The 13,582-nt window shown below is 37.5% G+C and overlaps 6 protein-coding genes across 9 annotated transcripts; 4 read left to right on the top strand and 2 right to left on the bottom strand.

Moving 5' to 3' along the window:
• Nucleotides 1-524: 524 nt before the first annotated feature.
• LOC106312353 (K(+) efflux antiporter 4) lies at nucleotides 525-4,835 on the top strand (the record flags this gene model as incomplete). Its single annotated transcript, XM_013749841.1, is given in 20 exon segments — nucleotides 525-803; nucleotides 1,034-1,077; nucleotides 1,205-1,269; nucleotides 1,384-1,447; nucleotides 1,549-1,610; nucleotides 1,710-1,785; nucleotides 1,910-1,984; nucleotides 2,120-2,191; nucleotides 2,283-2,366; nucleotides 2,491-2,559; nucleotides 2,761-2,838; nucleotides 2,967-3,055; nucleotides 3,162-3,258; nucleotides 3,342-3,395; nucleotides 3,501-3,596; nucleotides 3,783-3,971; nucleotides 4,055-4,132; nucleotides 4,222-4,266; nucleotides 4,385-4,474; nucleotides 4,570-4,835. Coding segments are annotated over 20 exon segments (1,770 nt in total). The 3' UTR covers nucleotides 4,657-4,835.
• A 118-nt stretch (nucleotides 4,836-4,953) lies between these two features.
• LOC106312354 (pollen-specific protein SF21) lies at nucleotides 4,954-7,921 on the bottom strand. Of its 3 annotated transcripts, XM_013749844.1 has the most exons (11): nucleotides 7,382-7,398; nucleotides 7,140-7,222; nucleotides 6,689-6,788; nucleotides 6,509-6,606; nucleotides 6,333-6,421; nucleotides 6,179-6,239; nucleotides 5,993-6,079; nucleotides 5,816-5,893; nucleotides 5,676-5,732; nucleotides 5,384-5,575; nucleotides 4,954-5,310 (listed from the first exon to the last, which is right to left on the bottom strand). In XM_013749844.1, the coding sequence occupies exons 2-11, from the start codon at nucleotides 7,140-7,142 to the stop codon at nucleotides 5,089-5,091; spliced, it is 987 nt and encodes a 328-aa protein (XP_013605298.1). In that variant the 5' UTR covers nucleotides 7,143-7,222; nucleotides 7,382-7,398; the 3' UTR covers nucleotides 4,954-5,088. The 3 variants fall into 3 exon arrangements, with proteins under 3 accessions (XP_013605298.1, XP_013605296.1, XP_013605297.1); XM_013749842.1 differs by lacking the exons at nucleotides 7,140-7,222; nucleotides 7,382-7,398 and adding an exon at nucleotides 7,553-7,921; XM_013749843.1 differs by lacking the exons at nucleotides 7,140-7,222; nucleotides 7,382-7,398 and adding an exon at nucleotides 6,878-7,101.
• Nucleotides 7,922-8,782: 861 nt separating this feature from the next.
• LOC106309734 (60S ribosomal protein L28-1) lies at nucleotides 8,783-9,851 on the top strand. Of its 2 annotated transcripts, none has more exons than XM_013746842.1 (4): nucleotides 8,783-8,858; nucleotides 8,951-9,108; nucleotides 9,184-9,347; nucleotides 9,536-9,851. In XM_013746842.1, the coding sequence occupies exons 2-4, from the start codon at nucleotides 8,961-8,963 to the stop codon at nucleotides 9,653-9,655; spliced, it is 432 nt and encodes a 143-aa protein (XP_013602296.1). In that variant the 5' UTR covers nucleotides 8,783-8,858; nucleotides 8,951-8,960; the 3' UTR covers nucleotides 9,656-9,851. The 2 variants fall into 2 exon arrangements, with proteins under 2 accessions (XP_013602296.1, XP_013602298.1); XM_013746844.1 differs by having other exon boundaries at nucleotides 8,801-8,878; nucleotides 8,931-9,108.
• Nucleotides 9,852-10,139: 288 nt separating this feature from the next.
• On the top strand, nucleotides 10,140-11,102 carry LOC106309742 (60S ribosomal protein L31-1). Its single transcript, XM_013746853.1, has 2 exons — nucleotides 10,140-10,375; nucleotides 10,593-11,102. The coding sequence occupies exons 1-2, from the start codon at nucleotides 10,296-10,298 to the stop codon at nucleotides 10,870-10,872; spliced, it is 360 nt and encodes a 119-aa protein (XP_013602307.1). The 5' UTR covers nucleotides 10,140-10,295; the 3' UTR covers nucleotides 10,873-11,102.
• A 448-nt stretch (nucleotides 11,103-11,550) lies between these two features.
• Nucleotides 11,551-11,913, bottom strand: LOC106311434 (G patch domain and ankyrin repeat-containing protein 1 homolog). The gene has a single exon (XM_013748624.1). The coding sequence runs from the start codon at nucleotides 11,911-11,913 to the stop codon at nucleotides 11,551-11,553; it is 363 nt and encodes a 120-aa protein (XP_013604078.1).
• Nucleotides 11,914-12,310: 397 nt separating this feature from the next.
• LOC106307542 (40S ribosomal protein S30) lies at nucleotides 12,311-13,558 on the top strand. The gene is made up of 3 exons (XM_013744528.1): nucleotides 12,311-12,397; nucleotides 12,480-12,617; nucleotides 13,314-13,558. The coding sequence occupies exons 1-3, from the start codon at nucleotides 12,394-12,396 to the stop codon at nucleotides 13,358-13,360; spliced, it is 189 nt and encodes a 62-aa protein (XP_013599982.1). The 5' UTR covers nucleotides 12,311-12,393; the 3' UTR covers nucleotides 13,361-13,558.
• Nucleotides 13,559-13,582: the final 24 nt, after the last annotated feature.

The following is a 13,582-nucleotide window of genomic DNA, read 5'->3' as shown; positions in this document are numbered from 1 at the left end:
TTTTTTATTTTTAATAATATTTTTATTTATTTATTTGATCTAAAATTTTATAAATATCATTTATATTCATAATTTTGATGAAAATTACACTATATTAAGTTTATATATTCTATTTGTGTGTTTTATACAATCTTAAACATGAAAATGTATTAATGTTATACACAATTAAAGATTAACATGTTTTATAACATTGTAAACCATCTAAAAATTCCGCTCCGCATAATTTCCGATTAATCTCCGATTTTCTATTTAGGCGCTAGGCCCAACCCGACCGTCTAAGTAGCGCCTAGCGCGTTCCCGAACAGGGGTAATATTTCTCTCTTCACAGCCACGAAAAGGAAAATCACGCGCGCGTGTGTTAATGAATCAGTTACCACTTAATAATTATTTAAAAAAAAAAAAAATTAATTTTGCCTCAATCTTTCTGCTTTTTCGTTCTCCAACCACTCGAAGGAGAGAGACGAAGAAGAGAAGGAATCACACACGAGCAAAATCAAATCTCACTCACTCTCTCTCTATCGCTTCGCCGCGGCACACCACCACTGAGATGCGGCGGTGTAAAACTGACAAATTCTTCTCCGTAGAACCGATGAGGTTTCTCGCGTTTCTTCTGATCTGTAGCTTCTCTCTTGCTTTTTCCGCCGACTCCGTTATCGGGACCGACTCAGTTATCACTCGGGAGGAGATCAACGGAACCTCCGCTGAGTCCAATGCGACGAACGCGAAACCCAAGGAGGACAGTTTCGCCGATATGATCGATCGTGCGCTTGAGAAGGAGTTTCCTGAGAATGACCAGAATGATGGTTCGTCTACTAGATCTTCAATTTCGCATTTGGTTTGTTTAGTGCGTTCGCTGTGGAGCTAGGGTTTTATGTCTTCAGAGCTCAGCTTGTTTTGGGTCTCACTAGATTTATCACTGATTGATTATTAGAGGATTTTATCTCGGTTTGTAGATTTTATGATCGTTCTAGAATTTGATAAAGGTATTGCGGCTTTGAATGTGCTGTTTATGAATTTGTTTTGCTATTTGCAGTTCCAGATCCAGGAAGCTTCAATAATAGTGTTGCTGATCAGCAGGTTGGTTCATTGCATGCAAGTTTTAATCTTTGTTTTTGCTTTTTACACACCACACTACTCAATAACGTGTCTTGTTTTCTTTCTTTCCTTCTTTCTTTTTTATTAAGCCATTTGTTATGCTCATTAGGCTGTTCTGGAGACTGTTGCTCGAGTTAAGCTCAAGAAAAATGAAACCAAGACCAAAGAGGAGAAGTGAGTCTTCATAATTTACCCTGTTTGGATTTTGTTTGTGCAAGTAGTGGCTGTTATCTACTTTTGTTTCATAGGCTCAAGAAACTGTTACATAACCAGTGCCTTTTACTCTAGATCGTTCTTTAATTTGGATAACGAGAATGGCGTTGAAGATACTCCAAGACTGATTGATAGGAAGGTAAGCTTGCATAGTCTTAAATCACTTGTACAGTATATTATGACTCAATAATATACATCTAGCGTTTAAGATGACATTAATTTACTGCAATTCCAATCCAGGACAACGTTTTTATCATGTCCAATCCAAAATCCAAGTACCCTGTACTGCAGCTTGATTTAAGGTAAGGACAATTCTTTTTGTTTCGGTTCTATTATATTCTGTAAGAATCTACCTAACTGTTTTTTTTTGTTGGGGGCATCTCTCTTTAACGGTACATTAGGCTGATATCAGATCTGGTTGTCGTCATTGTTTCTGCTACTTGTGGTGGAATTGCTTTTGCCTGTGCTGGCCAACCGGTGAGCACACGCTTCCTTTGCAGAGCTTGTGACTTTCTGGTTTATTCTGTTAGTTTTTGAGTATTTGTTGCCACTTGAATGATCGAACCATTATTTAAGTTCTACACTACTTGTATCATTGCAGGTCATTACTGGGTATCTATTGGCGGGATCTGTCATTGGACCGGGTGGGTTAAGCTTTGTTAGTGAAATGGTGCAGGTAACTTACATCAGCTTTAGTTCTTCAAAGTTCCTCTTTTTGTGTCTGCATATTACGTATCTATGGCAACTAGCAGATTGCCTGGTTATGTAAATGGTTGACAAGGACTTGATATTTTTTTTTTGTGTAGCACAGGTTGAAACAGTAGCTCAGTTTGGTGTTATCTTTCTCCTTTTTGCTTTAGGATTAGAATTTTCTGCAGCAAAGGTTTGCACGTTTTCACCTTCTTATGTTTGTATGGTTTCGTTGTTCCGACCAATTGAAACTTTAAGAGAGTTATTGTACTTTGTCGTTGCAGCTTCGTGTAGTTCGTGCAGTAGCTATTCCAGGAGGTCTCCTTCAGATATTTTTGTTCATGTGCTTGAGTGGGATAACAGCCTCGGTATGTTCTAGATAGTAGCAGGCCAGCAGCAATCTGGTTAAAGAAAGAGTTATTAGAGAATTCTTGTGTAAATCTTCGTGAACTTGGAATGCATTCGGTTGACTTAGCTGTTTCTTCATTGCAGTTATGTGGCGGTAAACTAACAGAAGGAATATTCGTTGGTGCATTTCTTTCAATGTCTTCAACAGCGGTGGTATATTCTAATGTCACATTTGTATTTTTGCATGTATAATATTTTGATCTTGTTCTACACTGTTTAAATTTATTGGGTTCCTTGTGCTCACCCTCACTTTATTTTATCGTCTCTTTACTGTACCGTTTATGTTTTCCTAGCTTGCTCTGTAGACTTGATCCTCATGTGACATCATTAACTCGCCCGTGATTCTTGTACCAGGTTTTGAAATTTTTAATGGAAAAAAATAGCATAAGTGCTCTTCATGGTCAGATAACCGTGGGAACTCTTATCCTTCAGGTATCTACTTGGTCACTCTTCAAACAATAGAATATCTGATATGATTTTAAAGCCCTTTTTTCCGCTTACTCTACAATGCAACAGCTACTTTCATTAGATATTTGATTTATGGTTTCATAAATAACTAGGATTGTGCTGTGGGTTTGCTTTTTGCTCTCCTTCCGGTTCTTGGTGGCACTTCTGGTGTCCTTCAAGGAATGTTGTCCATGGCTAAATCGTATGTACTTTTTCTCCAGGAAGTTCTGTGAAAATATCAGACAATAGACTTCTTTCCTTTTTGCCACTTGTTATGTTGTGGTTTTGACACTTTATTTTATTTCCAGGTTGGCTATTTTAATTGCGTTTTTGGCTGCTTTGTTTGTATTGTCACGTACCTGGGTACCTTGGTTTCTAAAACTTATGACAAGCCTTTCTTCTCAGGTATACACACTTTTTTTTTTACCTGCTTCCATGTTGGTTTTTACTTTGTTTATCAACTTAAGCGTTCTACAAATTTTTGGCAGACTAACGAGCTCTACCAGTTGGCCGCTGTAGCATTTTGCTTGCTTGTCGCTTGGGTTAGTCTCTGACCACTTGTTCTTCTTACCTATCGTCCGTCTGCACATGTGTGCCTCTCAAATATTTGAATTCATAAAACCACAGTATCGGTTTGGTTTCTTCAGTGTAGTGACAAACTCGGTTTAAGTCTTGAGTTGGGTTCCTTTGCGGCGGGAGTGATGATCTCAACAACTGATCTTGCTCAGCACACTCTTGAACAAGTAAGAAGTCAAGTTTGATTCTTTCGTACCTTAGAGTATCTTTCCAGTTTCTTTGGACAATCTTTATTTCTAAAGGTGTCGTTGAATTCTTGATGAAATACATTACCCGTCTTTGTCTAATAGTACAAAAAATATACTTCTACCTTATACATCAGCCGTGGTTATTGTTTATGTGCCCCTTTGCAGGTGGAACCCATACGGAATTTTTTTGCGGCACTATTCCTTGCTAGTATTGGAATGTTGATACATATGCACTTCTTGTGGAACCATGTTGACATCCTGGTAGCAGCAGTGTTGCTAGTGATAGTGATAAAGACCGTGGTAGTTGCGATCGTTGTTAAAGTCTTTGGATACAATAACAGAACTGCAGTACTTGTAAGAAGTGGACCTACTTTCATATAAAATTCCAAACCTTCTCGTGAGGAGAAAGAGGCCTCAGAGTTTTCTTTTGTCTATAGGTTGGAATGTCACTTGCGCAGATTGGGGAATTTGCTTTTGTTCTGCTAAGTCGAGCATCTAATCTTCACCTAATTGAGGTAAGCAATCAAATGCGTCTTCCAGACCGCGTGTACCATGTTGCTTTTCTTGAGCTATATTAAGGAAAGGGGTGTGTGTTTATTTTCAGAGCAAACTCTACCTCCTGCTTCTGGGAACAACTGCTTTAAGTTTGGTAATGGTCCATTTTTTGTGTGTTTATTTTGCTTTCTCAAGGAATAGCGGAGTAGATTTCACATGCCCCAAAAAAAAATTTGTTTAGTAAATATTAAAGTAAGTAATATGTTTTGCAGGTAACGACACCATTCCTATTCAAGTTGATACCAGCCGTAGTACATTTAGGGGTGCTCTTACGGTGGTTCTCTCCGGATAGCTCGACTGAGGTATATTCTAAAACATCTCTGTGTCTCTCTCTCTACAGCTTTTGGCTCAATCTGAACTTTTTGGACCTTTTTTTTGGCCTTCATCTGTGTATCAGATTGGTTTGAAAGGAGGAGATTTGTATCATTCGGAGAGTGCAAAGCGTATATCACTAATGATCCAAGGTTCTCTTCACGATTCTTAGATGATATTTCAGTACAACATCAAAGCCGCCACATTTGATCTCAAGACTAAGGCAATGAATGTGGAGGAACCCTCGATATTGTGTTCTGGATGTATAGATGTTTCGCGAGATCAGGAGAAAAAAACCCAAAGAGGAAACTGTATAAAATCTCTTACACGAAGACTTGTAACTTTGCTTCATTTTTTTTCTTTTAATCATGTTTTGTGATTTTTTATTTTTGGGTAAAAAATGGGTAGGAAATTCTATTTTTTTTTTCTTAGTGTAGTTTCTTTCATCTAGAAACAACCTTCAAACGTATTGTAATGATATCATCAACCCATAAAACTAGTATCTCTAAAATAAAAGTGTTTACGAGTTAATCGACTACATAATAGAGTACAACAAGAAATACAATTCAATTAAAGAATATGAAAAAAAGAATCAATGGTTTCTTTAGCATTTGGTGGGAACCCGAGTCTTTATTGGCTTAAGCTTCAAACCAAGACTCTCCGGAGACAGAAGCTCAGGCGAAATGCACGACGGGCTGAGTGGACTCGTAGGACTATCACTAACCCGACCAGGCCGGTACAACCCAAAGCCCATGAAAAAGAACTCCATTGGTATCAACATCGCATGTGGTTGCTCTTCTGTCACCATTGATCCACAAGCTTGCACCTACAATAATATCTCAAAACAAACAACATCAGAAAATGTCCCCAGAGCTTTTAGTTGCATTAAACCTGCATACCTCAACCAAGGCGCTGTTTTTTCTGTCTAATGCAGCCACCATGTGAAGAGTCTCAGAGTGGAAAGGAGATTGGTCTCCAACAAATATGAGTGTACGGCATTTTAAACTTCTCAACCCATCAGTTATGTCATGTCTCCTGTTGATTGCTTCCAGAAACCTCCTAAGGCTAACACCGTGTCTTTCACCAAGCAGCTGAGACAAACACATCATGAGTGTTACAACAATTTTAAGGTGAAGAAAAACCGTATTCAACTGAAAGACTAGTACTGAGTTTAATAAAGCACTGACTGACCCTTCTGCATTCATGTACTACATCCCTCTCTGGAACTTCAGAGCTACCACGAGCTTCCTGTCGTGATTATATAAAACAGTTTCAAAAAATCGAAGTCTATTGAGAGTTTACATTACATATGCAGGGTGGGGAATATTTACCTTACTGAAGTACCTCTGAAGGAAACGATCTTTTAACAATCCAGACATGCCATAATAGTACAACAAGTTTGACACTACCTGCAGAACGTTAGTACTAACAACATGTTTATATACTCGTCTGGATGCGAATTAAGAGTGTGTGACTTTTTGTAGATTTTTTTTTTTATAAAACTAAACCTTGTAATAAAACCATTCAGACCATGAGGGTGCTTTGCATAGAGGCGATATCAGAATCAGACCCAAAACTCGATCTTTATGTTTTATCTGCAAAACCATAAAACAATCATTGATGGCTGATAAGTAATGGAAAAAAAAGAATTGTAGCTACAAATAAATCCTCAAGGAGCCTCAATAAGTACATACAGCAAATAAGGAGAGGATGTAGGCACCAGCAGTGATCCCCATGCACATTACTGACTCCAGTCTGCAAGGAAGACATTAAACACATTTTTTTAAGGATTTATAAAGTTACTCCCAATGTTCAAGTGTGAGAGTTGTTAGTTGATTCAAGCTTTACCTAAAGAAGTTCAAGACTTCGAGAATCTGGTCAGCAAGGTCTTCAACAGAAGGCGACGGATCAGTGGAACAAACTGGAGCAGCTCCGAACTACAAAAACTCTTTGTAGAAACGACAAAACGTGAGCAAGCAGCAGCAAAAGTAGATATAACAAACAAGAGAATCAAATTTGCAAACCTCATGTCCAGGGGGACTAATATGGTAGATGCAGAAGTTATGGAGGAGCAAAGACACTGCTTCAGGGCAGAGAAACAGCCCTTGGAAGCAAGACAAGTCTAGCCAAACATAACAATCTAACATCAGGTTTATGTGAAAGTGAATATAAACCACTGCATATATTTTCACCACTACTCTTACAATTTAATGCTACATCAGGGTAAGTGATCAATGCTGGCTTCTCTTGGTCTCCATAGACTACAACTGAAACCAAACCATGGCATGTTTTGACATGATGCTCCTGCCAAAAAGATCAAAACAAAGAAAGAACTGAATCAGTCTATCCAAACTACAATGCCACAAGCTTGATTATCATATACAGACACACACCATTAGTCTCATCCAAAATCAGCTCAGAGAAACCACAATAAGTCTTTTCAATTTTATTCTTGTTTTAAGCAGGTACTAACTACTACAGCTAAGAAAGGAACATTCCAACTTTGTTCCAGACCACACAAAATAAAAATAAAAAAAAGGTTCTCAATTAGATTCTCCCATGTGCAAAGACTCAGAAAATCAGCAGAAGAGATAAGTTGTCACTAAAAAAAAGTCAGACATCATATATCAATCATAGAGCATCAAAAAAAGATACCATTTTTTCAAGGGAGTCTCTTGACCTTTTATGCAGAAGAAAAGGAGATTCGAATAAACCAAACACCCAAGTTGACAGATTTCCTTCAGAGGATTATCATCAGACAAAAGTAAAACAACTTTTTTTTTTTAAAGATCCAACTTGTCATAAAAACTAAATCTAATTTGACAAAAACAGCTAATAATATTACACTGGTTTCAATCGGAAAGTGAATATATTTCTCTCAATTATACAGTAATTACCACTGAGATTGGAAGCTAATTAGGAAAACTATGAACCCATAAGAGAGAAAAAATGAAATGAGACGAATCTAATTTGCCATAAAAAGATACATAGGAAAACGAAAGAGGAAAGAAGACAAATAAAGAAAGTAAATTTCGGAGCTGAATGTGTGTGTGTGTCAAAAACAAAACCTTTCCACCATTGGAGATCTCTTCAATGTCGACTGAGACGTCGTCGTTTAAACCCGCCATGACTTCAAAAGATGCCTCTTTTTCTCTTCTCTCTCTGTTGTGTTGAGATTGAAAGAGAAGGGTTAGATTTCTAGGCTTCAACGGCTCTTTTTGCTCTGGTTTGTCTTCTTCTTTGATGTAAAGAGAGAGAGAGAGAGAGAAGTGGACCACTTTCAATCTCTGTCTCGATGTCTGTGTGTTATAAGAAAGCCGTGTTGCGTTAATGGCCAGCGGTTAATCATTTTCCCACCGACGCCGATGAGACTCTTTTTATTTTATTTACGCCGAACTTCCCAACGGCGCCGTTTTCGATTCGTATCTCTCTTTGATTTGGTCTCCTTTCTTTTTTTTTTATTACATTTGAGTTCTGATCGGTTAACATATATAGTTTTTGTAATAATCACGTTTTTAATTTTATTTTTGTAATAATCACGAGTCCAATTTTATTATGCCGTTTAGCCAATTTTCATTATCATTTCATTTAACAACTTTACCACTTTACTTTTTATTCTTTTGTCTTCTACTCTAGAGTTGGCTATTTCGACCACCAAATTAAACACCCATCAACTCCAATAACTTTTACCATTTAATGTAACAACAAACTCTTGTTTTTTCTTCTAGCACTCTACTATATTATACAAAAACTATGAATTAAACAAAATTCTGATATAATATAATACTATTTTATAAAACAACAAAAGGAGTTTGGTGTAGACGGACCTAACTATTGAAAAAAATAAAATTTTTAGTCAAGACATGACAAATAGGCTCCAATACTTTTTGTATGATGATCATTCTCTTACCTCGTGGTCCAAAAAGGCTTGTTTAAGGCCCATTAGTATGTCTGTCTCCCTTTTACGCAATTAGAAAACGGCATAACTCGAACATAACAACGATTAATTTGTTTAAGAACCTGAATCAACCGGTTGTATTCGGCTAATTTCACGAAACTCGGTTTATTAGTTGGTCATCTCCCGAATCCATCGGGTTAAACCGATCGATTGGTGTTTGCCGAACCGAACAAAAAAAAAAACGATTGAATTTCCAAATCTTGCCGGTCGGTTCGAAAGTACAATATGAAAATGAAACCGAAAACCGAGAATCACGGGTTCGTACAGAATTAGGGGTAGTTTAGACTTTCCACGTAAATGAATTTCCTTCACAGTAGCTAGGGTTTTTAATATAAAGAGCTCGATCGTCATTTAACAAAGCTCCGGCGCCACACCACTAAACGCGAATCTAACTCTTATCTTTGCGAATTTTCACGGTGAGCTTTTAGATCCTCTCCCTCTCTCTCTCTCAGTTGTTCGTGTATGTATTGCTGATTTACTATCATCTTTCTGTTTCGATCGGTTATAGGTTTTTGGAAATGGCGACAGTTCCAGGACAGTTGATATGGGAGATCGTCAAGACCAACAACTGTTTCTTGGTCAAACAGTTCGGGAGAGGCAACGCCAAGGTTCAGTTCAGCAAGGAGACCAACAATCTCTGCAACCTCAACTCCTACAAGCACTCTGGTAAAATTAACAATGATTTTTTGCTACTGATAAGTACTATAGATTCTGACGAGGATACAATGTCATGGCTTTCAGGTCTTGCAAACAAGAAGACTGTGACCATCCAGGCAGCTGACAAGGAACAAGGTGTTGTCCTCGCCACAACCAAGACCAAGAAGCAGAACAAGCCTAAGGTCTCTGTCAACAAGTCTATCCTTAAGAAGGAATTCCCAAGGATGTCCAAGGCTGTTGCTAACCAGGTTTGTCTATCTCTCTTGTACTTTAGATCGAATTGTCACGCTTGGATTTTTGGCATTGATCTGAATTAAGATTGTGTTTATGATCGACTATTGTGTCTTGCCTCGTATAGATGTTTAATAAGGCCTGCTTGTATTTGATACTATTAATTTAGTCATAACCGGGTTGATTTGTGTGGAAACTGAATCAGGTGGTAGACAACTACTACAGGCCAGACTTGAAGAAATTTGCTCTTGCTAGACTCAGTGTCATCAGCAAAAGCCTTAGGGTCGCCAAGTCCGGTGCCAAGCAAAGAAACCGTCAAGCTTAATATGCTCCTTTTTTTTTTTTGTTCAGAATATGTTTTTTTTTTTCCGAAGTAAAAGATTTCCTGAAGAGGTTTATTAAGTTGTTTTTGTTGAAGTTGAATTCATAACACTATGCTCCTTTTCATTATCTTAAAAGGAGCTTCCTTATGCTTATGTTTCTTGTGTGCTTGTGATATTCACTTTTTTGTTGAATCTTTATTTATCGAATCAAGAGCTTGGTTAAACAAACCTTAAGTTTCTTGTCAAACGAATTAGGCGAAGAAAAATCGTTATTATAGACTGATGTTGTAATAAACATGTGAACTGAGTCGGTTCAAAAGTAAACTTGGTTCTGGAAATAGTTGTTTGCCAAATGCCATTGAATATTGACAAGGAACACAAGAAAAAGCTTTTATTCAAAAGCTCGGTAATGAAATTAGAAGCGATATGTTACTGGAGTTTTAGCTTTCGACTTGTTTTGAATCCACCAAAACCAACTTGTTTTGAGAAACACATTACCAAAAAGGATGCTAAAAGCCCATCAGGCTCATATCCGGCCCAAATTATAATAAATTAGGGTTTTGTCACCTCCGTCCTTCATTGTTACCTCTCTGTGCCGTCTCCATTTCCTTTCTGAAGAGAAGAGAAGAGAGATCGAGGAAAATGGAGAAAGGGAAGGGAAGAAAGGAGGAGATCGTTACCAGGGAGTACACTATCAACCTCCACAGGCGCCTTCATAGCTGGTAACTCTTTTCATCTTTTCTTCTCTCTTCATTTTCATCTCCGATTGATTCGAATTAGTAGTGGAGTGTAACTCGAATTGAATTAGTGTTATATTGACATTAAATCATGTTTACTACTTATGCATGATGATCATGAACATCTCCTTGTTTCTCATGATTGATCTTACGGTTATAGAAATGCAAAGTCATCAATGTGATATGATCTTTGTATAAACAGCACATTCAAGAAGAAGGCACCCAATGCAATCAAAGAGATCAGGAAGTTTGCATTGAAAGCTATGGGAACCAAGGACGTTAGAGTTGATGTTAAGCTCAACAAGCAGATTTGGAGCAGAGGAATCCGTGGTCCTCCTAGGAGAGTCAGAGTCCGCGTTGCCCGTAAGAGGAACGATGATGAAGATGCCAAGGAGGAGTTCTACTCTCTCGTCACCGTCGCTGAGATTCCGGCCGAAGGATTGTCTGGTTTGGGCACCAAGGTCATCGAAGAAGACGAGTGAAAAGAAAAAACTAGTGAAGTACTCTCACAGACCCTCATCCTATTGTTTCAGCTTTTTTTTGTTTGTTTGTTAAATCTTTAGATGAAAGACAGAAAGAGAACAAGACTTTTGTTTGGTTTGATCACTTGCCCATTTTGGTAATTTATTTCTTATGTTTTAAGTGTTCTATAGACAATTTGAATTAGTCATCTTTATTAGTAAGTTCACAATCTCTGTTATTGTGTTGAACTTTTGAGTGTGATATCCGTATTATGCATTTGTGTGAAATTTATTAATCTACTCGTGAGAAATTTGATATGCAAAATATGTATGGATCATTAAAATCTGCATGGACCGGTGCTAATGTCAGTGAATACCAAGCACTGGGACCAGTCCTCCCTCATTGTGTGATGTTTGGAAGTAACCTGTTACCTGTAACATCGGCAAAACTCAACCAAGTAATGAGTTGTCTTGTTAGCATGGAGGTTCGCCTTCTCCATATGTAAGAGCTAACCCATCCACAGGAATATCCGGTGCCAAAAGTTGGCAGGATTGGATTTAAATCACTTCACTTTCCTCTACTAGTTAGAGAAACAAATAGATGAAAAAAGATGTTCGGTTTACTATATTTATCACCTGCATAAAGTCATTCTATTTTCAGAGTATCTAGTATCAGCATAAGTAGTATAATCTATCTCTTTATACATTATCAGGCCAGAACTCCCTAAAGAAAGCTCGTTCAAATTCCTTTTCCAGCAAGTGTTTCTCATGCTCAATCATCTTCCGCATCTTCTTAGATAGTTTCTTTGTCTTCTTAGCGACTTGTTTAGAATCTGTAGCAATAGAGTGAGGCTTTGCCGCTTTTCTCTTATTTGTATTTTCAGCTCCAAGTCCTCGTTTGTTGTTTTTGAGCACTGTTCGTGGAGGCTCTAATATACCCTGCTGAGAGATTCCAAGACCAGTGCCTTCCTTCCATCCTTGCTTCTTTAGAAGCCTAAACCCTATGTTTGAAGAATCTATTGCAACGTCCCATGAACTGCTTGTTTCAGAGGTCTCCACCATCATGTGTAATCTTCCTCCTTTGTATCCAAAAGAACCTCTGATTTAGTTGAATCTCTGATAAAAAAAAAAATAGAACCCAAAATTACGTGACCCTCAAGGAAACCTAGAATCCCTCGAGACAAGGTGATCACTGATAAAAAAAAAATTGCGCAAAAGTTGCTTTTGATTAAATAGAGACCGACTTTTGGTTTCCTATTAAAATTTGGAAGATACAAAAAAGTTAGAAAAGGAATCAGATTCAAATCAATTCATCAGGTTCTGCTGATGGTATACCGGCCGAACCGGTCAAGAAAAAAAAACTTGAACCAAAAACTAAACTGCTTTTGTTGTGGTTTTGAAGGCCATTTAAAAACCCAATAGGGCCCATATTGGGTCGTAAACAACTCTTAACATATAAGCGACAGTAGCCCTAAAATGTTTAACATAGCGTCGTCGTCTCGTCTTCTTCAGAGAAGCCAGAAGATTTATCTGTGATCGGCCATGGGTGATTCTCTTCGACATGCTGTTTCTTTTTTTTTTCTTCTCGTAATCAACTGTTGCTGATTTTGTGTCGTAATGAATCGCAGGAAAGGTTCACGGTTCATTGGCTCGTGCCGGGAAGGTGAGAGGTCAGACACCGAAAGTGGCTAAGCAGGACAAGAAGAAGAAGCCTCGTGGCCGTGCCCACAAGAGACTGCAACACAACCGCCGTTTCGTCACCGCCGGTAATTAATCTTACTTTCAGATCGATTAATTTGATATTACTGGTTATGCAACGTGGAGAGTAGTCTTATTGTCTTGACTTAGCCCATTTTAACATAGTAGGTCTACTGATTAGTCATTTCAGTTTCAGTATTTGGCTCAATCTAAATCGCATAATTAATTAATGCAGATGAAAGTTTCTGATGACGAACATTATATCATTCATTCTTTGGCAAATACTGTTCCAATCAATCAACATTTTGTAATGTCTCTGTTTGTGCTCTCTCTTTTACTTTTGTTTGTATTCATCTTAAGATTGTTGGACTTGTACTGATTCAGTTGTTTGGATTCTTAATTTTTTTATTAATCTTTGTGAATTGCTTTGACATCAATCCGTAATGTTAGTGTATCTTTATCAGCATTTAGATTTTTTTTCCCAAATATTAATTTTATTAATGATCAAAACAATCAGATGTCATTGCATCATGTATTACAATGGGGATATAACCATGAAAGTAAAAGGAATCTTGATTTGGTATTGCTTGTTTTGCAAGTATGTCTGCGCAAGCATTTGATTCTCTGTTCATCTGTTCTAATCTGTAATACACTCGATGCTAGTTCATGTTCTTTTTTTTTTTTTCTTGGTTAATCTTGAGATTGCAGCAAAAATTGTTTTTCATACAAGTGGATCCTCATTTGTTTTTGTTTGTCTTGTTCAGTTGTTGGCTTTGGCAAGAAGAGAGGACCAAACTCATCTGAGAAGTAGACAGAAGCAATGTTAATGGCTCTTTAGTTACAAAGCTAAAGTTTGTTGTTGATTTCATTTTTTTCTGTTCGGATTATCAAACACTTTCTTGTGTTAGTGGAAAGCTGGCATTGTTGTATTAGATCTTCTGTTTTCATATATTGGATTTGAGGTGAAACCTTGGTTTGAATAAAGGTGATACAAAATATTTGTCTGAAATGAAGGAGAAACCATAATCACCAT

This window comes from Brassica oleracea, chromosome C8 (assembly GCF_000695525.1).
Source record: "Brassica oleracea var. oleracea cultivar TO1000 chromosome C8, BOL, whole genome shotgun sequence".
Classification (NCBI taxonomy): domain Eukaryota; kingdom Viridiplantae; phylum Streptophyta; class Magnoliopsida; order Brassicales; family Brassicaceae; genus Brassica; species Brassica oleracea.
Note: the sequence above shows the minus strand (reverse complement) of the source record. Positions and strands in the feature narration are given on the sequence as shown.